This window comes from Pelophylax lessonae, assembly GCF_965119305.1.
Source record: "Pelophylax lessonae genome assembly, chromosome: 9".
Taxonomy (NCBI): domain Eukaryota; kingdom Metazoa; phylum Chordata; class Amphibia; order Anura; family Ranidae; genus Pelophylax; species Pelophylax lessonae.
This window is the reverse complement of record NC_138776.1, coordinates 230,398,278-230,425,842: the sequence shown is the minus strand read 5'-3', so window position 1 is coordinate 230,425,842 and position 27,565 is coordinate 230,398,278. Positions and strand designations below refer to the sequence as shown.

The window sequence follows — 27,565 nt, the reverse complement described above, 5'->3', positions numbered from 1 at the left end:
GGTGTCAGGGTTTAGCCTCCGAATCCGTAGAGAGTGCGGCCCTGGCGTTTTAGGGCATAGACGACATCCATGGCGGTGACGGTCTTCCTCTTGGCGTGCTCGGTGTAGGTGACGGCATCGCGGATGACATTCTCCAGGAAGACTTTGAGCACTCCGCGGGTCTCCTCATAGATGAGTCCGGAGATGCGCTTGACACCCCCTCTGCGGGCCAAACGTCGGATGGCGGGTTTGGTGATGCCCTGGATGTTGTCCCGGAGCACCTTCCTGTGCCGCTTGGCGCCTCCTTTCCCCAGACCCTTCCCTCCTTTACCGCGCCCAGACATGATGATTCTCTGCTACAAAGACAGACTGAGATCAGCTGTCTGCCCGCCCTCCTTATATACAGCCTGAGCGGACCAGATGGAAACCTTCCTGCGAAAGAGGCGGAGTCACACCATTCATACAAAATAAAGATAATCTTATTCATTTATAAGGCTCCTAATCATTATATTATATTCAGATACATTAATGTTGCATTACATACACAGCAATACATTTCCAGAAGATTCATGTATTCCTTCTTCTCATTTATTTTCGATTTATTCCTGGAGATTACACGAACAGGAAACTTAACACTTTATTACCAGAAACAAAGTAACCAGTTTCATGAAATTGTTCATAGTAATTTCATATAATTTAAATTTATAAATATTGTGAAAAGGAAACAAAGACACACATCTTCAGACATTTCACAGGCTGAGCGGACCTGATGGGAGACATGCTGAGAAGGGGGCGGGGTTCAGTAATTTATTACACTGCAGAGAAGTTAATTTATTTGGAAGCTTTTAAATGTTTTACTGAATAGAAACGGGTGTAATTTATCAGAAGCGCAATGTTTCCTTTATTGATCCACTGTACATTTTTTTCTGACATATCATGATGATGATATATATATATATATATATATATATATATATATATATATATATATTTATTTATTTATTTCCCTTACTTAGAAACATTGTCAATATTTTGCTATTTCTATTTACAAAACGGGACCGATAAAATAGAAACATTTGTTTTATTAATTCATTGTACATATGTATCTGGCAGTGTCATTATTACTACATATTTCTACCAACACTTTCACTTTTTTATTCTGGTTTTAATATGAGGGAAATCTGTAACTACTTCATCTCTGAAAGACAGAACACTAATTATCGACCAGTTCCACGATCATATACAGAAGTGTATATGTTAATTTTCTCGGATATATGTCTCATCTGATGATCTCAGTGTCGGATTTGGCGGTACAATAGAGCTGATTATTTCTCTGTAACGTTCTTCACAATTCAGGCGGCAAATTCAAAACAGAGCAATATAAAATCTGAGCCAATCAGAGATGTGGGCGTTTCCTTCTTTAGCCAGTAATGTCTTTCTTATAAGGATTTCAAAGAAATGTATTCTGAGATCTTTCTCCGTTTCCCCCCCAGAAAATACTTGTTCAGTAGACTTTTCTTTGATCTCTATAGGAAACATTCTCTAGCAGGGCGGATTCTGTATTGTGAAGTAAAAGAAAAAAGACTGGAAGAAATGTGACATTTATATTTCTAACGTATTTATTATTCATGGTTAGATAAACTGCCCGACAATTCAGAGGACGGTTGATCGATGTTCCCGGAGGAAGAGATATGAGATTTTAGTGTGGGATTATTCTATCTGAGATAATTGGAACGTTCCATAGAATTCCGGCGGGAAATATGAGTTATAAAATGCGAACATTGCACCAATCACAGTTCTGGGCGTTTTCTTCCGATAATAAAATGTATTTTTCCTTCCAAGGAGTGTGAAGGGGGATCTGAGATCTGTGTTCCTTTTCAGATGGGGGATGTTTGTTTGGTATTTAATATTCAATGATCTCTAATGCTGTTGAATATCTTCTGGAGATCAAAGGATGGAGGAAAATGACAGCCAGTCCCTGTAAGGAGACCACATCCTTCCTTCACACATAAATACGATATAAACAAATATAAATAAATAAATAAATATATAGCACGTTGTTCCCTCACCCGGATCACAATAGGAAACCTACAATCAGATCTCCTAAACATCTATATGCCGCACTCACACATTCTTACAATAAAACATCATCCACAATCTCCCGCCTTACATTGTTACTTTATCTCAAATCACACGTTGGGAAGATCACGGAGCTTTTATCCCACAACACAATGGGGGAGAGAAGCAAGAAAAACTAAACATTATATCTTTGTCTATTGGTATCTATTTCCATCATCAACAGCAGATCGATGTCCATAGATAAAGGCATAAACTGCCTGATAGGTAAATGACACAAAATATGTACAAAGTATCAGCTACATACAAATCTGATCACAATATCACCTCGGACAGCACACAGTCCTTTATAGAAGTTAGAAGTAGGAAATTGTCCAATAAAGTCATTTGACATGTTTACTAACATCTACATATCTGCATCTACATGCATTTCTTGTTTTGGATAAAATGTCACTTCTCCTGCAGTGAGATAGTCTTGCGGTCTCACTACTGCTTTATTTTTCTCTTGTTATTTTGAATTACCTTTTTATTCACAATAAAATATATTGAGGAGAAAAAAAAGGCCTGCATTCTTGCTTATAAGAAAAAACTGACCTGATGGAAGACTGATGGAAGGGGCGGGGTCACAGCCATTCAATGATCTGCAGAGAATTTAATTTACTTAGACACATTGTTAAAATGTTTCCGATTTCTATTTACAAATAAGAGACTGAAATGAAACAACTGTGTTTATTGATTCGTTGTATATATATTTATCTGGCAGTGTCATGATTACTACAGATTTCTACCAGCCCTTTCACTTTTTGTTTATTTTAGGATGTAGGGGGGAATCCGTAACGGCTACATGTCATGTCTGAAAGATGAAACATTAATTATCGGTCAGTTCCCCGATCATATACAGATCTGATAATGAAACATGTAATACTTTATTTCCCATCATATAGAAAGGTAGAGATCTATGAGAGGAGTCATCTCACTATCATGTTCTGTATGTAGCAGTGGAAGGGGGGGGGGGGGGGTTCTGCATTCTGAGATCATATGGAAATGCTTTACACTATTCAATAATCTTCCAATTTTATTTCTGTTTATTCCGTACTAATCAATTAATCTGCCTGAAAATAAAGTGTTACAGATATTTATTGGATACATATCTCATCTGATTATCTCAGTTCTCAGTGTGGGATTTGGTGTTATAATGGGACTGGTTATTTGTCTGTAACGTTTTTCACAATTCAAGCGGGAAGATTTGAAAATGGCTAATTCAGATCTGAGCCAATCAGAACTGTGAGCGGTTTCATTATCAGCCTTCATTGGTCAGCGATGTCTTTATGAGGAATCCAAAGAATTGTATTCGGAGATTTTTCTCGGTTTTCAGCCCAGAAAAGATTTGTTCCATAGACTTTTTATAGATCTCTATAACAAACTATCTCTATAACAGAGCAAATTCTGTATTCTGATGTGCAAAATCAAACCTTAAAACAGAACAATAATATTTCAACATATATATTTCCTGGAAGTGAAGGGACAGTCCCGGAAAGAGTGATATTTTCTATGAATAATTTTCAGTGTCGGATTAGCCGATCTGAGATGATTGAGCAGATACAATGTTTCACTTTTCTTGCTTCTATCCTCCATTGTGTTGTGGAATAAAAGCTCCTTTTCAAAAAAGTTTTTTTTCAGCAAAAACATGCCCCCCTTCTCCTGGGCACCCAGTTCTTCCATGACATATTTGGGCATTCAACTCACCTCCCAGTCCTGGGCAGCACCCTCAAATCTTCAGAAGTATGAGATGAACCCCAAAAACTTGGAAAGGTGGATCTCACACGTACCAACACAGACTATCCCCCAATTTAACTGATCCCCAAAGGTTTTTGATTAAATAGCGGAATAGAAAATATAATCCAAAAAAGTGTATGTATCTCACACGTACACAACCACACTAGGCCCCAATTACTATTGTTTGTACCCCTAAAAGGCTGGATGAGGAGTAGGGGGAGTATGGAACAGGCAGCACCCTCAAATCTTCAGAAGTATGAGATGAACCCCAAAAACTTGGAAAGGTGGATCTCACACGTACCAACACAGACTATCCCCCAATTTAACTCATCCCAAAAGGTTTTTGATTAAATAGCGGAATAGAAAATATGATCCAAAAAAGTGTATGTATCTCACACGTACACAACCACACTAGGCCCCAATTACTATTGTTTGTACCCCTAAAAGGCTGGATGAGGAGTAGGGGGAGTATGGAACAGGCAGCACCCTCAAATCTTCAGAAGTATGAGATGAACCCCAAAAACTTGGAAAGGTGGATCTCACACATACCAAAACAGACTATCCCCCAATTTAACTGATCTCCAAAGGTTTTTGATTAAATAGCGGAATAGAAAATATGATCCAAAAAAGTGTATGTATCTCACACGTACACAACCACACTAGGCCCCAATTACTATTGTTTGTACCCCTAAAACGCTGGATGAGGAGTAGGGGGAGTATGGAACAGGCAGCACCCTCAAATCTTCAGAAGTATGAGATGAACCCCAAAAACTTGGAAAGGTGGATCTCACACGTACCAACACAGACTATCCCCCAATTTAGGGGAAAAAATATATAATAGACAGATAGAGGGAGAGCCGAGACTCAGGAGGATTAGCACAATGTATTTTGGGGTGTCATTTTTGCTATGTGCATACTATGTGTTTGAAATATCTTATAAATCAGGGGTCTTCAAACTATGGCCATCAAGTTGTTTAGGAACTACAATTCCCATCATGCCTAGTCATGTCTGTGAATATCAGAGTTTTACAATGCTTCATGGGACATGTAGTTCCGCAACAGCTGGAGGGCCATCGTTTGAGGATCCCTGTTATAAATGAACAACTTTGTGTAAAAAAAATGCACTTTAATTTTCTTTTCATATTTTCCAAAAACTTGAAAAGAAATTACATGTTCAAAAGACTCATTATGCTTAACAGAATATACGTTTGGGTGTTTACTTTGCTAAATGGGGTAATTTTGTGGGCGTTTCATTTGCACTGGTGCTCAAGGGCCTTCTTTTTTTTTTAAACATAAATTTTTATTGAAAGTTTTTCAGATAATACAGTAATAACAAAGTATAGGGTAAGGCCGTGATTACATAAACAGAAGCATTAACATCAGCTTCAAATGTGCAAATACAGGAAAAATTGTCAATGAGCAAAAAAAGGCATGTTGAGAGCCCCTAACATAGGGAACCCCCAACCATAATTGCATTATAGGCATACCAGTAAGAGTAGTACCTCAATAAACCATGGGCGAGGGCGGACCTAGAACCCGAACGGAGTGGGAAGATGAAAAGAGGAGTACCTGTCCCCCCCAATGGGAACACACTGTGAACAGGTAGTCCCCAGCGTCGCTTACTGGACAAAGCGGGCTGCCACTACCCGCCCCCTCACTCCGGGGTCCAGGCCGCCAGCGTGTGGTGAGCCCATTACGAAGCAAATGGTGAGCACCATTTACTACTAGCAGACAATTGGAAACCTCAAAACATGCCAGACTTGTTGATTACAATGAGAATCGCCATCGCAGCCTGGAGGGAACTACATAAACACACAAATGTAGGAGATGCCCATTGTAAACAAAGACTACCTATCCGACTACTAGACATCTTGATCCCATGTCTATCTACCCTAAAATGGAAGGACAGTGACATCCACTGGATTGACGACCTCTTTAGCGACATCGACTGAAACCATTTACTTCCCTCACTCAACAATACCAAATCCCTCGTTCGGAACTATAGACTTACACTCGTATCTCCACGTTCCTGACTAAAAACCCACCAGCACCCATCACTATTCCATACCCAGTATACCAGTTCCTCACAACCCCTCCTGGGTCGATAAAAGGCATCACCTTCTTCTATAACATATTCCATGCCAAAAAAAACTTTTCAAAAATGAAATCCCATGATTAAGTGGGAGGGCGACCTCCAACGACCTTTCTCACCACAACAGTGGACCCACACCTTCCGGCACTCGTACGGGGTGTCGAAATGCACCAACCACTGGGAACTGTCGTAGAAAATTCTCTCCCGCTGGTACCTTACACCATATAGGCTGTCTCAATTCTACCCAGCACACTCCCCGCTCTGCTGGCGAGAGTGTGGCCAGGTTGGCAACTTATACCACATCTTGTGGACATGTAAAAACCTTACAAGCTTCTGGAACCAGGTCTTTGGCCTCATCTCCTCTGTAACACAATCGCCCATTAAGCTAAATCCGGCTTTGGCACTCAATACCCTTGCCATCGATCTGCTTCCTAGTAAGGTCAGATGGGTTGTTTCACACATTTTGCTGGCCGCTAGGGCCACCATTACTAGGAGATGGAAAAAAAAAAGAAGCACCAAACCTATTGGAGGTTGTAGCCTCAGTGACACTCACATTTGAATTTAAGAAATCACTAGCATTACAGTCCCATTCTCTTAGGACACATACCAAACACTGGGAACCATGGATCACTTGGAATGATAAATGAGTGTTAATTGTTTCTGACTATATCTCTCGAATAACAATACCTTGTATTACTTGTTGTTTATGTAAATTTATTTTTTCTGTTGTGTCTTTTGACACCTTGAATGCATTTCTTGTATCTGCTGTTTATAACCAATAAAAATCTGTTTGGAAAAAAAAAAGAAGTAAGTGTCGGCCATAAAAGGCCCCAAAAATTAGCCCACATGGGTTTAACTGACAGCAAAGAACTTAGTATTTGATGGCTAGAGGTACAGTAGGCATGCACAGTATACAGAAGTAAGTGTTGGCCTGTATAGGCTCCAAAAATTAGCTCACATGGGTTTAACTGACAGACCATTGTTAGACCATGTGTCTGTGGTCAGATGTATCTTGGCACCAACACTGTGTGCCAGAGATATATTCACTTGCCGCTGAACATGGACATACAGCTCTGGAATGCCCTTTTGCGAGAAATATTTCCTGCTTGGGACCTCCCATTGTGTTGTTCCAATGGCCACAAATTTACAAAAGGCCTCCAAGTCCCACAGTTGATATGGCAGTAGTTTGCGGGCTATCAGTTCCGACAAGCCAGCAGTCAAACGTTGGGCAAGAGGGTTATCCGGCATCATTATTTATTTCCACTCCAACATTTGGACCACAGAAGCCTGCCTTTTTCCAGAACAACGTGATGACGGCATCATGGAAGGGGGAGTGGAGGGCAAATGTGAGGAGAGATGAGAAGGAGAAGGGGCTGGACGATGAGAGCCTGGAGTGTTGCTTTGTGGGTTCTGATGGTGTTGCTCCCACTGGGCTCGGTTATGGGAGTTGAGGTGCCTTCTTAAGGCGGTGGTCCCTAGGTGAGTGTTGGGCTTACCGCGACTTATGCATGGACTGCAAAGGCTGCAGATGACAACACTGTTGTCAGCAACGGACACATTAAAAAAAACCCACACTGCGGAGCCATGTGCCGGCGTCCTGCTAATGCCAGATGTGACTGTACATGGTTGATGGCTCACTCCTGATACATTTGCAGTCTGCTTTCTACCTCTTGTGCAATGCAAATTCTGCCTGCCTCTCCTCCCTATCTGCCGGCCCGTCTCCCCCTCTGAACTCCCTTCCTCTTTCTCTCTTGTGGACTCCCACGTGATGTCCATAGGCTCGTCATCATCCACGTCACCTTCCCCACTACTAACATTCAAGATCTCTGAGTAGGCAGCAACAGCGGGGACCAACCTCCTTGGGCTGATCTGGGTACTGTCGTCAGACTGCTGAGTGGTGGCTGTTGCTACCTCCTCTTCCTGATCCAATGCCAACAATGGCTGTGCATCGCAAACGTCTTGTGATGGATTGGAAAATAATTCCAGTGACTCAAGTGGAGGGTATGTGGTGGTGGTGTCTTTGGGGGTGCACACAGCAGAGCGTGAAGAGGGTGCAGATAGAGAGGATGAGGAGGGTGCAGAAGAGGAAGGCTGAGTGACCCACTCAACCAAGTCTGGTGCGTCCTTTGCCGTAATTTTGAAACTTCACAGTTAGGCTCCGGCCTATTGCTCCTGCCCTACCACTACCACCCCTGCGTACATCTCTGTCTCTTCCTCTGCCTGTCATGTTTTTTAATTACCCTGTGACAAAAGTCTCTAGAGAATTGCATTATATCTGGAAAAAGGTAGATAACACCCCACTTCAATATGTGGTATTGGGGTATCTATCACACCAGTTCTACAAATAATTGGCCAGTAACTGTTGTCACTTTGTGTAGCACAGTCAACACAGCAAGAGAGGACAATTTTTTGCAGGACTAAAGTACACTCTTAGAAAAGTATACTGTTAAAAAACACCCCACTTCAATATGTGGTATTGTGGGGCCACTGGTCTATCACACCAGTTGTTGAAAAAAATGGCCAGGGAGTTTATCGCTGTGTGTATCAGACTTAACTCAGCAAAAGAGGCAATATTGTTGCAGGACACAAATGCACTTGTAAAAGTATACTCAGATAACACCCCACTTCAATATGTGGTATTGGGGGGCCACTGGTCTATCACACCAGTTCTACAAATAATTGGCTAGGGAGTTTGTCACTGTGTGTAGTATTGCTGCAGCAATGCTCAGTCAGCACACCTGTCACAATGCTGCACAGTGCACAATACTACTACTAATCCACTATAATATGCTTTCTACAAAGTATATTATACTGTAGATTAACCCCCTCCCCCACCCCCTTTTTAGTGCACTGCACAGCAATACCAAAAAAATTGCAGCCCTTTAAATGACTGTTGTGGACATTAACAGAGCAATTTGTGTCACTGCTGACGATCTCTAACTGCCCCTACAGCACAGACTGGATACCTGCCCCCAATACTAAAGAGACTGTAATAGACCCTATACCGACATTGCAGCACTTTAAATGACTTTTGTGGACATTAACAGAGCGATTTGTGTCACTGCAGATGACAATCTCTAATTGCCCCTACAGCACAGACTGGATAACATGTCCCTATACTGAAGAAAGACTGGACCTATACCGATATACCAGCCCTGAAAAGGACTATTGTGGACATTAACATAGCAATTTGTGTGACTGCAGCCAATCTCTAACTACCCCTAAAGCAACCCCTGGATACCTGTCCCTAACCTGAAAAGAGACTGTAGAAGGCCTATACGGAAATACCAGCCCTGAAAAGGACTTTTGTGGATCTTCACAGTGCTATATGTGTCTAGCAAACTCTCACTGATGAGCACAGCAGACCTCTCCCTACAGGTCTATTTATAGGGTAGGGGGACTGTCCATGTGCTGAAATGTTTCAATTGGCTGTCCTGTTCCACCTGACGGCTGTGTCATGGGTCAAAGTTCTCCCCAATGTAAACTAATATGGCCGTTGCAAACTACGCCATGTGTTTGCAAATTTGTCGGGTAGCGAACAAGCAAAATTTGCCGTGAACCGACCGCCGGGCGAACCGCAAGGCCATCTCTATTAAGTGGTTAATGTTAGCAGCAATATACTGTTTGAACCAATAATGTGTTAGTTTATAGACAATATATGAGCAGCAAACACCACTTGTTGAAGATTTCATTGCTTGGTGGGTGAACCTTCTCGAAAGGGGCAAACTTGATCTTTGGACACATTTGTGTGTTTGTGTGTGTGTGTGTGTGTGTGTGGGGGGGGGGGGGGGTTATTTTTGTATAATTTTCAGGTCATTAATCTCTTTTCTTGTGCTTTTCAGGGGTTTTATTGCTCTAGTTGACTAAATTCAAATGTCCATATTTACTCTGTAACACTTAAAACCCTAACTAAAAAACAAACAGAAAAAAAAAAAAACATAAATTATAATACATTTAAAAAAGAGCACTTTTTATTTTTTTTATTTTCCCAGCCTTGTTCCCAGAGACTTTAATGACGTTCGTTGTTCAGCTCCGAAGTTATGTGATGTTCGGAAGTTATGGAACGATGGGGGGGTCCAGGATTGGAGATTATATGTAACTTCACCAATAAATGAGCTAAACATTTCAGTGAAACAATTTTCTACTTCTAACTTATATAAAGGACTGTTATCCGAGGTGATATTATTGTAATAAGATTTGTATGTAGCAGATACTTTGTACATATTTTTGTCATTTACATATCAGGCAGCTCATTGATTTAGCTATGTACAATGATCTGTTGCTTATTCATTAAATAGATACAGATAGACAAAGATTTGACTGGGCTGACCGAGTAGATACAATGTTTCGTTTTTCTTGCTTCTATTCCCCATTGTGTTGCGAGTTAAAAGCTCCACGATCTTCCCAAATACAAAGTAACAAATTTATGGCGGGAGATTGTTGAGAATCTGTTATTGTAACAATGTTTGAGTGAGGCATAAAAGTTTAGTAACCTCTGCCACCTTGTGGTCATTCCAGGTACAACATCTCGGTGTGTGCAGTACAAGGAGATGAATAGGAAATGGCTAGAAAGTGGAGATGATCTCCGCAAAAAAATATAGAATATATAGAAATAAATTATTATGACTATTATATATTTATTGAAGCCTCACAAACATGTCACCCACATCTCTGTACACAGAGCCGGACATACGCAGCATTTATTCCTATTCTTAAATAAGGATATATTTTATTAATGTGATAAATTGTATTATTACTGTCAGATGAAGTGCACTCTAAAGGCAAACACTTTGTCTTCTTATCGCACTCAGACTTGTAATACAGGTGAATAGTAATGAGGGGAAATGTGATCACAGGACATCATTCTCTCATCTCTTTTACTTCCAATCTTTTCTATGCTGATCGTCTACTCACCGCTAAACTCCTCCAACCAAAACCATGCACACCTACATAGAGCTCCAATGTCAGAACACATTGTACTCCATATTTCCAGAAATTATTTCCCCAATTTGCTATTAATAGACCACGCCTATGATGGCTCCGAGTTGCTATATTTAAATCTCCCGCCATAATTCTACTGGCCGTTAGGAAGATTCAGCCGCATTATACCGCTAAAGCCGACATTGTAGAAGTTCTATTCATAGATCTGTTCATCTTCCTCCAAAATGACGTCACTTGTGTCGGTTTTCAGCTTTCAAATATTTTCTCCAAAGCTGTAAAATCCTAGAATATTACTGCCACAAGCCCGCCAAGTAAACCCAATCATTTTTTTTTTTTTTTTTTTTTTTTTTTTTTTTTTAATTACCAAACCCAACGGATCTTCTCAGAGTCACCCACTTCTATCTAAGAAGGAGCCGGACATACATGTGTGGGAGATCTGATTGTATAATTAGACACCGAAAATTGTGATCCGGGTGGGGGGACAATGTGCTATAATGACACCTGTCCGTCCTAACAGCAATTAAGTTTTTTTTTTTATATGATTTTAAAGTCTAATATAACACATTGAATTGATGTGAGTTTAGATAAGCAGGTGATCTCCTTGGTGTCCATTGCCCTCCATCCTTTAGATTAGACACATTGTTGGGATATGGGACCCATAATCCAATGATAAGGTGCAGAGAACCGTTTGATGGATCAGTAGATGACAACGGGGTGACATAGTCGGAGCTCAGCACTAACTGCAATACATTTTGCTGTTTTTAAACATATTTGTGATGATCTAATAGAGACAACATTGATTGATTTTCCTTCCACCTATTCTGGAGCTGTTGTAGGGTCAGGAAAATTCGCATTACCCTAATTCTATTTTTCACATTATATGGGGGAGGGGGTGGGACTACAACAATAAATAGAAGACTTTACTTGCACAAGTAATAGAAATGAAGGAAACAGTGAATTGTACAGAAATCCTCTCTTCATCCATTCCCTGTTCATATTTGGCGCTATTCTTCCTTTACTGCGGTTTCCTCGTTCTTCCTTGGAGATTACACAGAAAACATTCATCTGTCACACATCATAACAATTTCATATTTATACAATATTACTGTAAAAAAAAAAAAAAAAAAAGGCCTGCATTCTTGCTTATAAGAAAAAGCTGACCTGATGGAAGACTGATGGAAGGGGCGGGGTCACAGCCATTCAATACTCTGCAGAGAATTTCACTTACTTAGACACATTGTTAACATTTTTCTGATATCTAGTTACAAAAACTGTGTTTATTGATTATTTGTATATATTTATCTGGCGGTGTTGTGATTACTACAGATTTTTACCAGCCCTTTCACTTTTCCTTTATTTTAGGATGTAGGGGGGAAATCCGTAACGGCTACATGTCATGTCTGAAAAATGAAACATTAATTATCGGCCAGTTCCCCGATCATATACAGATCTGATAATGAAACATGTAATACTTTATTTCCAATCACATAGAAAGGTAGAGATCTATGAGAGAAGTAATCTCACTATCATGTTCTGTATGTAGCAGTGTGTGTGTGTGTGTGTGTGTGGGGGGGGGGGGGGGGTAGGGATTCTGCATTTTGAACATATGGAAATGTTTTACATTATTCAATAATCTTTCATTTCTATTTCTGTTTATTCCATATTAATCGAATCTGCCTGAAAATAAAGTGTTAAAGATATTTATCGGATAAATATCTCCTCTGATGATCTCAGTGTGGGATTTGGTGTTATAATGGGGTTGATTATTTCTCTGTAACGTTTTCACAATTCAGGCGGGAAATTTGAAAATAGCTATTTCAGATCTGAGCCAATCAGAACTGTGAGCGGTTTCATTATCAGTCTTATTTAGGCAGCGATGTCTTTATGAGGAATCCAAAGAATTTTATTAGGAGATTTATCTCCGTTTTCAGCCTAGAAAATATTTGTTCCGTAGACTTCTCATAGTTCTCTATAACAAACATCCAATAACAGAGCAACTTCTGTATTCTGATGTGCAAAATCAAACCTTAAAACAGAACAATAATATTTCTACATATATATTTCCTGGAATTGAAGGGACTGTCCGGGAAAGAGTGATATTTTCTATGAATAATTGTCAGTGTCGGATTAGCCGATCTGAGATGACTGAGCAGATATGTTTCACTTTTCTTGCTTCTATCCCCCATTGTGTTGCGGAATAAAAGCTCCAGGATCTTCCCAGATAAAGGAACAATGTAAGGCGGGAGATTGCGGAGAATCTCTCATTGTAACAATGCAGCAGAGGTGATTAGAGCAGTTGGGTGTGTGCAGTACAAGGCGAGGAATAGGAAATGTATAGAGCCAGAAAGGGGAGACGATCTCCGCAATAAAGAAGGATGAGATTAGAAGGAAGGTTTTATTCATTCCCCTTCCAGTCTGACCGACCTACTTCTCATCTCAAGATTATTAATGATGCCATTTTGAGTTCATTTTAAATTATCCGAAGAGCTAAAACTTGTAAAAGTAATAAATTGTACGATACATAAAAATTGTATGACAGCTCGGTTGTGTAGTATGTGGGTGGCTCTTAGAAGAGCCTTTGTGTATTGTTGGGGTGATGGGTGGGGGAGGGGTATTACTTGGCGCTGGTGTACTTGGTGACGGCCTTGGTGCCCTCGGAGACGGCGTGCTTGGCCAGCTCTCCGGGCAGGAGGAGGCGGACAGCGGTCTGTATCTCCCGGGAGGTGATGGTGGAGCGCTTGTTGTAATGAGCCAGGCGGGAAGCTTCGCCGGCGATGCGCTCGAAGATGTCATTGACGAAGGAGTTCATGATGCTCATGGCCTTGGAGGAGATGCCGGTGTCGGGGTGGACCTGCTTGAGCACCTTGTAGACGTAGATGGCATAACTCTCCTTCCTGCTCTTCCTCCGCTTCTTGCCGTCCTTCTTCTGGCTCTTGGTCACGGCTTTCTTGGAGCCCTTCTTGGGCGCCGGGGCGGACTTGGCTGGTTCAGGCATGATAAGGGATAAGAATGTTTTCTCCGCTCTGAGAAGATAAAGTGTACTGGCGCCGCCCTCATGTGCTGCTTATATAGGCTGTCCTATGCAAATGAGCTTCCTTCCTCCTCACTCTTCTATTGGAAGACATGGTCATGTGATGGGGAGTGACGTCATGCTTTCCTTCCTCGTTTACCGATTGGTCTAGATGCAAACCTAGAGAGCATTGGCTGGCTTCAAACGTGGCCAATCATAGAGCGAGACGTCATATCATTCAAAGTATAACAGGAAATGGAGCGGCTGCAGCCATTCATATCTCTTTGAGAACTCCAATATCACAGAGACATGTCTGGCCGCGGCAAACAAGGAGGAAAGGTTCGGGCTAAGGCCAAGACCCGATCATCCCGGGCTGGTCTGCAGTTCCCAGTCGGTCGTGTTCACCGTCTGCTCAGGAAGGGTAACTATGCCGAGCGGGTTGGGGCCGGAGCTCCCGTTTATCTGGCCGCCGTCCTCGAGTATCTCACCGCTGAGATCCTCGAGCTGGCCGGTAACGCCGCCCGCGACAACAAGAAGACCCGCATCATCCCCCGACACCTCCAGCTCGCCGTCCGCAACGACGAGGAGCTCAACAAGCTGCTCGGGGGCGTCACCATCGCCCAGGGAGGAGTCCTGCCCAACATCCAGGCCGTGCTGCTGCCCAAGAAGACCGAGAGCCACAAGGCCGCCAAGACCAAGTAATCCCCACCGGTTCATCCACGTCACCCAACACAACGGCTCTTTTCAGAGCCACCCACCCATCCATACATAGAGCTGCATACATCTACATTGTTATTCGGAGATCTAATTGTAACAATGAAAGATTGCATTTATTTTCCAGGTAGGAAATAAAATACTTACTATGACTAGAAGGTGTGATTCCCCATGGGGGGGAACAATGTCTTAGGATGACACGTGGCAGTAATAAGAAATGATGATAGATGTTTATATTGGAACGCTTTCAGTGTCCCTTTTTATAGAGCAATGTCCTCTCATTACAGGGACTCCTCTTCATTCTCCTCCATCCTTTACTTCAAATCATTCTAGAAATAACAATCCCCCCCCCCCCCCTCCTTCACTCTCACCGCAACACAAATATACATTGTCATGTCATCTCTCATGGAATCTCACAGTTCTGATTGCTGCAATCTTCATGTTTCCCGCCACAATTCTCTTTACACTTCCCATGTACCATCATGATAATCATACAGCAGCTTCTATTGTGGAACATTCATCAACGGTCCCTTTATTTCACAACGATAATCCATACATTGATAAACGTCCGTTTTGTTGTTTGATACTTCAGAGTCCGCCCTGCTGTAGAGATGATTAGAAAGTCACTGAACACGTGACCTCTACTCTGAGAAAGGAGAGGGAGCGCACACTTTCTTTGTACTCATAGGAAAGACATTAGTGGCTGGCTGTGGGATCTCCCACAACTCTGATTGGCCAATATTTCAAATTTCACCCGCCTGAATTGTGTAAATTACACAAAAATCCATTTCTTTTATACCGCCAAATCCGACCCTGAATATTGAGATCAGCAGAGGAGAACTTTGATTGGAAAAACATCAACACTTTAATTTCAATCAGATTAGAGAGGGGTGACCGGATTATTACTGACCAAAAAATGTCCTTTATTGCAAGTGCTCGGAATCCACCGCTATACACAGAACACGACAGTCACATGACTTCTACCTTTCTTTATGATGAGAAAATAGAGTAATGATCATCTAGAAATGTCACTGAGCGATATTTATTGTCCCCTTATCACACCCCGAAGTTTTCTATAAAGAAATGTGAGGTGACTGGAAATAATGCCTAAGAAAGGGGTTTATCGGTGTCTCAACAAGCTAGCTGAAAAATAATAAAGTGATCTAACGATATTGTAAGCGGAGAGAATATAAACACTAGATCGCTTCGATCTGTTGTATTCCAAGTAAAATAAAGTTGTACAATCGGATTAATATGTGTTTAGCTAAAAAGCTTTCATTCCGACGTGATAAAAGTTGATCTAAGAGAAATAAATGGTTACAGCTCTTTGTAGGAGAAGGTGGGTGGCCCTGAGAAGGACCTTTGTTGGGGTGAAGTGGGTCGGTGGATGTTGGGGTTTAGCCTCCGAATCCGTAGAGAGTGCGGCCCTGGCGTTTGAGCGCATAGACGACATCCATGGCGGTGACGGTCTTCCTCTTGGCGTGCTCGGTGTAGGTGACGGCATCGCGGATGACATTCTCTAGGAAGACTTTGAGCACTCCGCGGGTCTCCTCATAGATGAGACCGGAGATGCGCTTGACACCCCCTCTGCGGGCCAAACGTCGGATGGCGGGTTTGGTGATGCCCTGGATGTTGTCCCGGAGCACCTTCCTGTGGCGCTTAGCGCCTCCTTTCCCCAGACCCTTTCCTCCTTTACCGCGACCAGACATCTCCAAGCTCTTCGTGTATCAGACGAATGTGAAGTAAAAGCACCCAGCCTCGCTTTATATGCAGCATATGCGGACCTGATGGAGAATAAGGGGGAGGGGTTGGAGGAGGGCGCGTCCAGACGTCACAATAAGTCCGCCTCTCTGTGCTCTCAATCATCCAATCCTCAGCAGTTCCGTGATTTGAATTTCCCGCTCGATGATGCTCTTTGTTCAATAGAAAGAACAACATTTCACTCCTTTTGGGTGACCATTGGATGTTACCTGATCATCATTACTGGTGATGTCATGTCTCTGACGTCACCCAGGATCCTCCAAATAAATGTCCTCACTACATACTCAGACATCGGAATATTCACATTCAGTGAATAAAATATAATAGTATCCTTATATAAAAAAAGAATATATAAAATAATATATTATGAAGTACATAGAAATCGCAAAAATACCATAAAATGCAGCATTTGTAACACCCCCACCCCACCCAAAACGAGACATAATACCTCCCAGCTTTTAGTAGAGTGCAGATCTCCTAGATAAATGACCCCAACCGGAAAAAAGAAAGAAGAATACCAGAGATGTGAGCGCACTCAAATGTCCATACAACTGCCCTCCCCCTTTTTTTCCATCAATATGGAAACTAAAATTCTTCTAGCCACCCCAACATTTAGACAATTGTCTTATGAAGAATTATCAGTTTTCCAATATTTTCTAGAAATCCATTTCCTTCCCAATAATTATCACAATCGTTTAGCCGACTTTTTATTACATATTTTGACCAGAGAAGACTTCATAGACCATTAACGCTTCCTGCATATAAAGTTCTCCCCTCAATCCATCCTCCTGTTTATAACAGATGTTCTAACACCTTCCACTGGTGACCTTCCTATCCAGATTACTATATAAAGTCCCCACAATGAACGCTCGGCTCTGGGTTCCTTCAGGTCATACACTGCACGGATAGATTGTGACATCTAGAACCCTTTGCTGATCTCTCACAAGTCATGTTCCCCCAGAGTCCTGGAACAGATGAGATGTCACACAATGTATTATGTCTCCAGAATCCCGGATCTCTCATCATCTTCTATTAGAATGGGATAGGACCCTGCACAGCTGCTGCACATAACCAGAGGGGTACAAACCAATTCCATCCCTCAGTGCTCATACACCAACCAATCTCACCACATCATTGCACTGTATCAGTTAATGTGTTATTCTGCAGCAATACACCCTGGATCAAACATGCCCCATTCTCAGCAATCAGATCATTTAGCCTACTTGTTTAATTAGAGGTGTACCACTGTATAGACAAATTGATCATTCATTACAGATCGATCTTAGATCCACATAAGATGATAGACAGATAGACAGATAGATAGATAGATAGATAGATAGATAGATAGATAGATAGATAGATAGATAGATAGATAGATAGATAGATAGATAGATAGATAGATAGATAGATAGATAGACCGAAAATCTATCTATCTATGTGTGAAAGGTGCAGTAGCGGCACACCTATTATAATTATTACACGGGGATTTGATTGAAAGGGGAATTCAGCAATAGGTGTTAGGATTTAATACTGATCCACATGGGACATCTAGAAATAATGATCGCACCGAGCGATCCCTCATCTGCCGACTTCTAAAGGTTTTATCTGACACAAAAAAAACATGCAAAATAATCCGATAAATTTTGCAGTCTGGATGCCATTTCCTCAGATCTTCAGCTATGAATTGTAATTCTGTTATCAAACTGCACACACTAATCCGTTTTATTCTGTTCCTATGGATTCGGAAAGGAAGCCATGAAATTACATTGTATCTCTTCACAGATCCCCGCACGGAAGTCATTCCTCTTTTTACCAGCAGGTGTCAGTGTTTCTCCTCCATAGAGAATACATTGGAGCAGTTTAGTTCAATTTCATTCAAATGGATCTGATAGAAAACTTCCTGAGCGCTGATCCATCTGGAAACAATGACACCGACTGATCCCAGATCTGCCCGGAGCAGGGAGGGCAATGCTGGGGGGACGATTCATTGTCTGCTCAGAGATCTGTCCCTCCATGTTAGTACAGAATTGTGCTGGATGGAATAAGCTGTGCAAGTCAACTTTCTACTTGTTATTCACTAAGAACGGAATAATCAGATCAGTGAGATCGGAGGAGGATTTTCTGTCATCTCATTTACTGTATTATGGAGAAAAACTGTCCAATCTCAGATCTTCTAATTCTTACACCGATTAGGAATCTCCGATCTTTTTTATTTTATATCATATTTCTGATGAATATTTTCTCATTTGGCAGGAAGGAAAACTGATAGAAAGGATCCTCAGCCATTCAATACTCCGAAGAGAATTTCATTTACTTTGTAACTAGAAACCAGCAACATGTTTACAATGTTTCTAAGAGGGGACAGATCTGCTTCTTCAGACATGAAATATTTGTGTTATTGATTCATTGTACATATCTGGCAGTGCCATGATTTCTACCAGTCATTTCACTTTTTTCTTATTCTAGTTTTAATATGAGGAAATCTATAACTGCTACATGTCTGATAGAGGTCAGTTCCATGATCCTACACAGATCTGATAATGAAACATGGAATCCTTTATTTCCCATCATATAGAAAGGTAGAGATCTACCGCCAGTCCATTCTCACAGTCTATAATTCCTAAATCTATAAAGATATGTCTGATGAATGTTTTCTCTTTTTGAGAATAGAGATCGCTTGTATGATGTAAAGTAACTCCCCTCCCCCATCCCACACAAAGATGGTGACTCTACTTACAAAGATAACGTACAGATTTTGGCGGGCATTTTAAAAATGCCGCTTTTTTTAAGAAAACCAATCATTGAAAGGCGTGTGAGTTACTTGTCCAATCGGAAGGCAGTGCTGTGTATAAATGGCTCCGCAGAGCGGCAATGCCTCACATTCACTGTTCCAGCAGAGAGTTGAGTAAAGATGGCGAGAACCAAGCAGACCGCCCGGAAGTCCACCGGAGGGAAAGCTCCCCGCAAGCAGCTGGCCACCAAAGCCGCCCGCAAGAGCGCCCCGGCCACCGGCGGAGTCAAGAAGCCTCACCGCTACAGGCCCGGCACCGTGGCTCTCCGAGAGATCCGCCGCTACCAGAAATCCACCGAGCTGCTCATCCGCAAGCTGCCCTTCCAGCGCCTCGTCCGAGAGATCGCCCAGGACTTCAAGACCGACCTGCGCTTCCAGAGCTCCGCCGTCATGGCTCTGCAAGAGGCTTCAGAGGCTTATCTCGTCGGACTCTTCGAGGACACCAACCTCTGCGCCATCCACGCCAAGAGAGTCACCATCATGCCCAAAGACATACAGCTGGCACGCCGCATCCGCGGAGAGAGGGCATAGAAGGGGAGGGCACCACCACTCCTACTACTACTCCCATCATCCCAACACAAAGGCTCTTTTCAGAGCCACCACATCCTCCTATATACAGAGCTCTATATATATATACTACCTCATCACACCGACTACATGCTGGAAAATACCGGCTACTACATTCCTATACATTCCCCGGGATCACCTTCACCACATCTTTCTTTTCTCTCCCTTCTCTGCGCTCCGAAGCTCAGTGTGGAAATAAAGCTCACCTCTAATATAATTACACAGAAAACATTCCCATTTCTCATCTAGAAGGGACATCCTTTCTCTTGCCGATTTATTGTAATAAATACAATTGAACTCATCTGTAACACAATTCACACTTCCTCTATATCTTCCCTAATAGATACAATGTTACAATATTTAACGGTAAAACACACTTTCCTAGGAACAGATTAAACAATCTTTGTCTCTTTGGTTCCCATTCTCTCAGGAGACACATAGTTGCATTTTCTAGAAACGTAATAATTTCTTATTTCAAACAATGGAATCGATTTCGAGTCATTAGGAATCGTGCTTAGAGAGCTGATGACCAATCAGCCCATTTAATTTGTGGGGGGAGGGGGGTAAACCTTACACAGTCCACATGGAGATGTCACTATGGGGATCAGGAGGGATTTTTCCTCTATCTCCCCTCCCCCCATACTAGAACTGTGTCATCACAGGAGATCACACACGGACACATTACAGGGAAGAATACATCCGGGATTGGAGAGGAAAACAATTCATCTGTATGGAGATTCATTTTCCTGCCCATCCCTCACTCAGCACTATTGTGTACGGATATGAGGATAGGCGGGGGGGGGTTACGAGCAGTAGTTTCTCTTTACTTATTATCGCACGACGCCCATGTTGGGGGTTCCACTGTTACTGCAAATATTTTAAACCATTAAAATATTGGCAGGCAATTGAATATAAATTATATATATCAGCCAATAGGAGCTTTTAGGTAATCATACAGATTTATCTTCTCAAAAAGTTATAACATTCTCAACACAGGAGACTTCCTAATCATTGTAAGATGAGCGGAGGATGAGATCTCCCGATCATTAGAATGATTCTCCTTTAAACTTTTACATACTAAAACAAGTGAATGATCTAGAAGAGGAAATATTGATCAGCGCCCATCTCTGATGTCTGTGTGCTATTAGATGTGTAGAAGAGATGCGGAGCACTGTGTGCCGTGGGTGTAGGTAGGTATGTGTGGCTCTGTTAGGAGGAGGTGGGTGTAGGTAGGTATGTGTGGCTCAGTTAGGAGGAGGTGGGTGTAGGTAGGTATGTGTAGCTCTGTTAGGAGGAGGTGGGTGGCTCTGAGAAGAGCCTTTGGGGGGTGTAGATGAAGGAGGCCTCCGGCTGCTTGGATTTATTTCTTCTTCGGAGCGGCCTTCTTGGGCTTGGCTGCTGCCTTGGGTTTGGCCGCCTTCTTAGCCGGACTCTTGGCGGCTTTTTTGGGCTTGGGTGCAGCTTTGGGCTTCTTGGGGCTCTTTGTCACCTTCTTGGCAGCTGCAGCCTTTGCCGGTTTCTTGGGGCTCTTGGCCGACTTCTTGGGGGATTTTACTGCCTTCTTGGGGGACTTGGCCGCCGGTTTCTTAGGGGACTTGGCTGGCTTTTTGGCCGCAGCTGATGGCTTCTTTTTGGGGGCTTTCTTGGCCTTGTCGCCCTCTTGCTGCTTCTTGTTGATCTTGAAGGATCCGGAGGCTCCATGTCCTTTCACCTGGACGAGGCTCCCCTTAGTCACCAGCGCCCTGATGGCGACCTTGAGGCGGTTGTTGTTCTTCTCCACATCGTATCCTGAGGCGGCCAGGAGCTTCTTGAGGGCGGCCAGGGAGACCCCGCTGCGCTCCTTGGAAGCGGCCACGGCTGTGACGATGAGATCGGACACGCTGGGACCGGACGGCTTCTTGCTGCCTTTCTTCCCTCCTCCGGCTGCCGCCTTCTTAGTCGCCTTCTTCTTGGCGGCGGGCTCCGCTGGAGGAGCGGCGGCTGGGGCGCTCTCAGTCTCAGACATGATTCTAGAAAGTCTATTGGACAGATAAACTTCCCCACTCACCTCTTCTGGGATTATATAGTTAAACGTCCTGCACTGCTATTGGTCGGTACACAACAATCCTCCTGCTCTGCTATTGGTTACACATCAGACACGCCCACTCAGTATCATGGAGTAGTTGGAGAATCTTCTCTCTCTTGTTGTGTTTCCCCAGTAGATAGAAAACCGACTTTTATGTGAAATAGAACGCTGTCCGATCTTCATCGGGGACCCGATCTGCTCACTGGACTGTCACTTATCGGGGGTCACTTACAGCTGCCAGGAGCTGCTGAGGAGGCTGAACACAGAGGCTGCAAACACCTCCATCCTCCTGAGTGTGTGTCCCATTCTTCCTTCTATCTTCTTTTCTACACAAATTCTACACAGAAAACAATCTTCTCACATCTCCCTCTAGAATGATCTTCACATTAGATGAGTAAAGAGTGACCACCAGGAAACATTTCCCTCTAATACAGAACTCTGCTCATTTATAGCTGAGTAGAAGGAGCCTGGAAGAAAAACATCAGCCGGTGACATGAGATCCTTGTGTGATGTGATGGGAGAGATTGTTATACATACAAATGTCTCAGCTGATTACACAATGTCATGTTTAATATACAATGTATCATTATCTGCTCACCATGATAAACATGTTTTTATACAAATACTCTGAGTATGTTTATTGTCACATATTGCTGCAAATCTATACTGGCGGCTACTCAGGTATAATGTCATATAGAGGTAAAGAAGTCACTCTGGAAGACCTCGCCTCTATTAAAATGTCATCTGCCCCCCTCCATTCCAAGCACCGCTCTTCTAGTGTTAATCAATTCCGGCTAATCCGGAAAATATACAGCGCCAAGAAAAAAGCTTTCCATGATCCTAATCACATCAAAAGTCCATGTATCTCATAATTCAACAAATTTCCAAATTTACAGTGAAAGGAGGAAAATAGTCAAATACGATATATTTATCGAAGCATCACAAACGTGTCACCCACATCTCTGTACAAAGAGCCGGACATACGCAGTTTTTATTCCTATTCTTCAAAAAGGATATATTTTATCAATGTGATAAATTGTATTATTACTGTCAGATGAAGTGCACTCTAAAGGCAAACACTTTGTCTTCTTATCGCACTCAGACTTGTAATGCAGGTGAATAGTAATGAGGGGAAATGTGATCACAGGACATCATTCTCTCATCTCTTTTCATTCCAATCTTTCTATGCTGATCGTCTACTCCCCGCTAAACTCATCCAACCAAAACCATGCACACCTACATAGAGCTCCAATGTCAGAACACATTGTACTCCATATTTCCAGAAATTATTTTCCCTCTTGGCTATTAATAGACCACGTCTATGATGGCTCCTAGTTGCTATATTTAAATCTCCCGCCATAATTCTACTGGCCGTTAGGAAGATTCAGCCGCATTATACCGCTAAATCCGACATTGTAGAAGTTCTATTCATAAATCTGTTTGTCGATTTGTGGTGCCTCAGGTCAGGTATGGGATTTTAAGGGCAGGAGTAAAACGAGTAAACAGTAGTAGTACAATTTGTATAAAATTTATTCGCATGTATAATTATATACAGAGATTTGAGTGAATTAATGGGTAAAGTCCCATTGTGATAGTGAAGAGAAAAGAGTAGTAGGTGTGGTTACACGTGAAAATAGTGACTTAGACAAAAAAGGTAAATGGTCCTGCTCTGCTGTTCCTCATATCAAAGAATGGGAAGATGGTTGCAGAGAGGGGCCTGATCGGTATTCCAACATGTTTCGGCCTAGTAGCGGCCTTTATCAAGGATGTTACCGATTCTAGGAATAAGTACAATGAATTGTCAGAAATAGTAGCATATATTTGCTCAAGTTTAAGTTATATATAGAGAAGTAGATAAACATACATATTTTTTGTCCACTTTCTGGAGTATTGCTTTCCCAGACTTTTTCCAGGAGCTGCAGGAACAATGCTGTATTGGGTGAGAAAAGTGCGGTATAGTTGTAGTTGGAGCCACAAGTGAAACAACCTGAAGAGTTGTTGGTGAAAAGTAGTATAAAAATATAATAATAATAATTACTTCTTGGGCCACGTGTTTTCTGGTCCAATGTAGTTCAATGTGGCTATAGTGTATAACTTTCCACATTGATGGAGATCATCTGTGGTGTTTGCACATTGATGGGAGTCATCTGAGGTGCAAGGTATATAAGAAAGATGCATAGTAAAGTAAAGGATGGTTTGAGGTAAAATTAAATAAACATCCTTGAATGCCGTACTGAAGGTTTGAAAAGTAAGGACTTGATGGAGAGATGTTGGTACATCTTTTCAAGTCCATGCTTACGTTTTGTAGAAGGTATTGGTATGGTGTTGCAGCATGTTGCCTCCAGGTCCTGTCCTCCTGCGATCCGGGAGAGACTGAGGATCTGGAGGTGTTCCCCGGCCTTTTAAAGGCTGTCGCACATGCGCAGTGATGCGCTGTGTGACGCCTATGGGCGGTGTCCGTGGTCTGACGTGAGATGCGTCTGCCGCGGCAGATGCGGCATCCCTTGTAGCCGTGCGGACGTGCCCCTGCGGCCGCCGACACGGAGGAAAGCCAAAAAATCCCAAAGGGGATAGTGGAGGGTGCAGGACCGACCGATTGGCTTAAAAATGCCCCGATCCAAAAGGGGAATCGGGGCTTTCCGTGCCGGGAGTTCCTGGAGTGCAGGAAATAAGCAAAAGAAGTGGATGAACAGTGTCATGGCAGTATATGTACAGACGTGTAAATACCAATTAAGTACATATGAAGAGGATTAATTGAATAAACAAGATATAATATATATTGATATATATAGAGTTGCAGCAATAATAATCATGAAGAGAGAGGGGATGTGAGACGGTCTGGATAGGGTCCGAGTAGGGAGGGTATTCTATGGTCAGGTATCCCAGTATCATGTTTTCAGCATGTATAGGGGAGTAGGATGGCCAGAAAATGGCCAATTGTAGGTTGATCTAAATGGAGGTGGATTTCCTTGGTATGAATTTAGTCTTTTTTGCCTGAAGAGAAACCTGGGAGAAATGGACGATAACTTTGGGCTTCATTTAGCCCTGGTGGGATGGTGGCCTTGAGAAGAGTAATCCAGCGCATTTCTAGTTGTAATAACGTTTTGTTCCAGTCCCCCCCACCCACGTAGTGGGATGTGGATCCTGTCCAGGGCCATGAAGTTAGTTTTGGGCATTTTGTAGTTGTGCTTGTCCCTTACGTGTCTGCCTAAAGGCACATAGAAATTGCCAATGTGCATAGTTTGGAGGTGTTGGTTGACCCTCTTCCCAAATTCCTGTCGGGTCTTTCCTATGTAGAAGGACCCGCATTCGCAAGTCATCATGTATATTATTCCTTTGGTTTTGCAGTTGCAAAAGTGCTTGGGTTGAAATGGTTCTCCATTCGGTAAGATAGTATTGGTTATTTGGCGGATGACAGGGCATTGAGCGCAGTCTCCGCATGGAAAGGTGCCTTTGTTTTTGCATGGGTCTCTTTTTGATCCTTCCTGGAATTCACTACGTACCAGTTGTTGTTGGAGGGAACCTGCTTTCCTAAAGGTAATAGGTGGGTGGTGTGGTAAGAACTTTGAAGTGCTGGGTTCTTCCATAAGGATAGGCCAATTCTTAGTAAAGATGTTTCTAATTTCCTGGTGTTCGTTGGTGAATCTGATGATAATGCGAGTATCAATTCCAGTTTTGTTGGATTGCTTGTTTTTGAAGAGAAGCATTTCTCTATCTTTGTTGTTGGCCCGATTGTATGCCTTGCGTAGAGAGGTTTTGGTGTAGCCTCTTTCTAGGAATCGGGAAGTGAGTGCATCAGCTTCCAATTTGAAGTTGGCTGGATCATTACAATTTCTCTTGATTCTGAGGTATTGGCTGTAGGGTATGGAGTGAATGAGGGGTTGTGGATGAAAGCTTGAGGCATGAAGAATGGAATTGCCTGCTGTCTCCTTTCTATAGAGGGTGGTGGAGATTTTTCCTGTGGGGTCTTTATATATTAGGGTATAATATATGGAAGACCTCGCCTCTATTAAAATGTCATCTGCCCCCCTCCATTCCAAGCACCGCTCTTCTAGTGTTAATCAATTCCGGCTAATCCGGAAAATATACAGCGCCAAGAAAAAAGCTTTCCATGATCCTAATCACATCAAAAGTCCATGTATCTCATAATTCAACAAATTTCCAAATTTACAGTGAAAGGAGGAAAATAGTCAAATACAATATATTTATCGAAGCATCACAAACGTGTCACCCACATCTCTGTACAAAGAGCCGGACATACGCAGTTTTTATTCCTATTCTTCAAAAAGGATATATTTTATCAATGTGATAAATTGTATTATTACTGTCAGATGAAGTGCACTCTAAAGGCAAACACTTTGTCTTCTTATCGCACTCAGACTTGTAATGCAGGTGAATAGTAATGAGGGGAAATGTGATCACAGGACATCATTCTCTCATCTCTTTTCATTCCAATCTTTCTATGCTGATCGTCTACTCCCCGCTAAACTCATCCAACCAAAACCATGCACACCTACATAGAGCTCCAATGTCAGAACACATTGTACTCCATATTTCCAGAAATTATTTTCCCTCTTGGCTATTAATAGACCACGTCTATGATGGCTCCTAGTTGCTATATTTAAATCTCCCGCCATAATTCTACTGGCCGTTAGGAAGATTCAGCCGCATTATACCGCTAAATCCGACATTGTAGAAGTTCTATTCATAAATCTGTTCATCTTCCTCCAAATGACATCACTTGTGTCGGTTTTCAGCTTCCAAATATTTCCTCCAAAGCGGTAAAATCCTCGAAGATTCCTTCCACAAGCCCGCCAAGTAAACCCAATCAATTATTTTCTATTACCAAACCCAATGGATCTTCTCAGAGCCACCCACTTCTATCTAAGAAGGAGCCGGACATGCATGTTTGGGAGATCTGATTGTATAATTAGACACCGAAGATTGTGATCCGGGTGGGGGCAATGCGTTATAATGACACCTGTCTGTCCTAACAGCAATTATGAGTCTCTATGATTTTATTGTCTAATATAACACATTGAATTGATGTGAATTTAGATAAGCAGATGATCTCCTTATAGGGACTGGTTTCCATTGTCCTCCATCCTTTGGATTAGACACATTGCTAGGATATGGGACCCAAATCCAGGTTCAGGATTCAGAGTAAAGCTGGATACACACTATGCAACTTTTGTGGTTAGATTTCCTTCAGATTCACCTTTTCTATGTAGTGCAAGGGCCTGCCAGATTGCATACAAATTGAAAGTGTATAGGTATGACCTCATATTATATGGTTTTGGTAAGTCTGAAGGAAAAAAGTCTTCAGAAAATCTTATAGTGTGTATGGCCCTTTAGACGCTGTGCATGCAGATCTTAATTTATATATATATAATTGTCATTGCAGGTGAGAAGGAAATAGTGAGAGAGGGTCGGAAAGCATTGGATCAGATTCCTCTTTCTGCATTTTGATGAAAATGCATCCAATCAATGGGAGGAAAGGAGAGTAAGAGTATCCAGGAGACACCTTCATACCTCAGAAAGGGACTTTGCCACCTCTCCCTCGTCCTCCTGCACAGTGCTGGATGGAGGGCCCAGTCTGGATCCTCACTGCAAATGGCTTCTGAAAAGATAAGTGTGCCTTTATTTGCAGGTTAAGGAAATCTTAACCAACGGAAATCTGCTGCCATTCTAAACACTGGCCACATACTATGCAATCTTTTTTAAAAATCGTCGGTTAGCTATAAAGTGCCTTTTAGTTTTGTACTAAAGAAAAATGTACAATCGGATCTTTTA

The 27,565-nt window shown here is 42.3% G+C and overlaps 6 protein-coding genes across 6 annotated transcripts in view; 2 read left to right on the top strand and 4 right to left on the bottom strand.

Moving 5' to 3' along the window:
* The window catches only part of LOC309564676 (histone H4), a gene marked incomplete at its 3' end in the record, with an annotated part of 235,574 nt that overhangs the window by 12,090 nt on the left and 195,919 nt on the right, over positions 1–27,565 (bottom strand). The gene's annotated exons all lie outside the window — the stretch shown is intronic.
* On the bottom strand, positions 12–13,859 carry LOC309564321 (histone H2B 1.1-like; the record flags this gene model as incomplete). The annotated part of the gene is made up of 2 exons (XM_082268949.1): positions 12–335; positions 13,506–13,859. 2 exons carry the CDS (start codon positions 13,857–13,859, stop codon positions 12–14), a joined length of 678 nt encoding a protein of 225 aa, XP_082125075.1.
* Positions 14,184–14,576, top strand: LOC309564666 (histone H2A type 1-like; the record flags this gene model as incomplete). The annotated part of the gene is made up of 1 exon (XM_082269331.1): positions 14,184–14,576. The coding sequence occupies one exon, from the start codon at positions 14,184–14,186 to the stop codon at positions 14,574–14,576; it is 393 nt and encodes a 130-aa protein (XP_082125457.1).
* On the bottom strand, positions 15,986–16,297 carry LOC309564681 (histone H4; the record flags this gene model as incomplete). The annotated part of the gene is made up of 1 exon (XM_082269346.1): positions 15,986–16,297. One exon carries the CDS (start codon positions 16,295–16,297, stop codon positions 15,986–15,988), a length of 312 nt encoding a protein of 103 aa, XP_082125472.1.
* LOC309564660 (histone H3.2) lies at positions 19,256–19,671 on the top strand (the record flags this gene model as incomplete). Its single annotated transcript, XM_082269325.1, has 1 exon — positions 19,256–19,671. The coding sequence occupies exon 1, from the start codon at positions 19,261–19,263 to the stop codon at positions 19,669–19,671; it is 411 nt and encodes a 136-aa protein (XP_082125451.1). The 5' UTR covers positions 19,256–19,260.
* On the bottom strand, positions 21,068–21,712 carry LOC309564656 (histone H1B-like; the record flags this gene model as incomplete). Its single annotated transcript, XM_082269321.1, has 1 exon — positions 21,068–21,712. One exon carries the CDS (start codon positions 21,710–21,712, stop codon positions 21,068–21,070), a length of 645 nt encoding a protein of 214 aa, XP_082125447.1.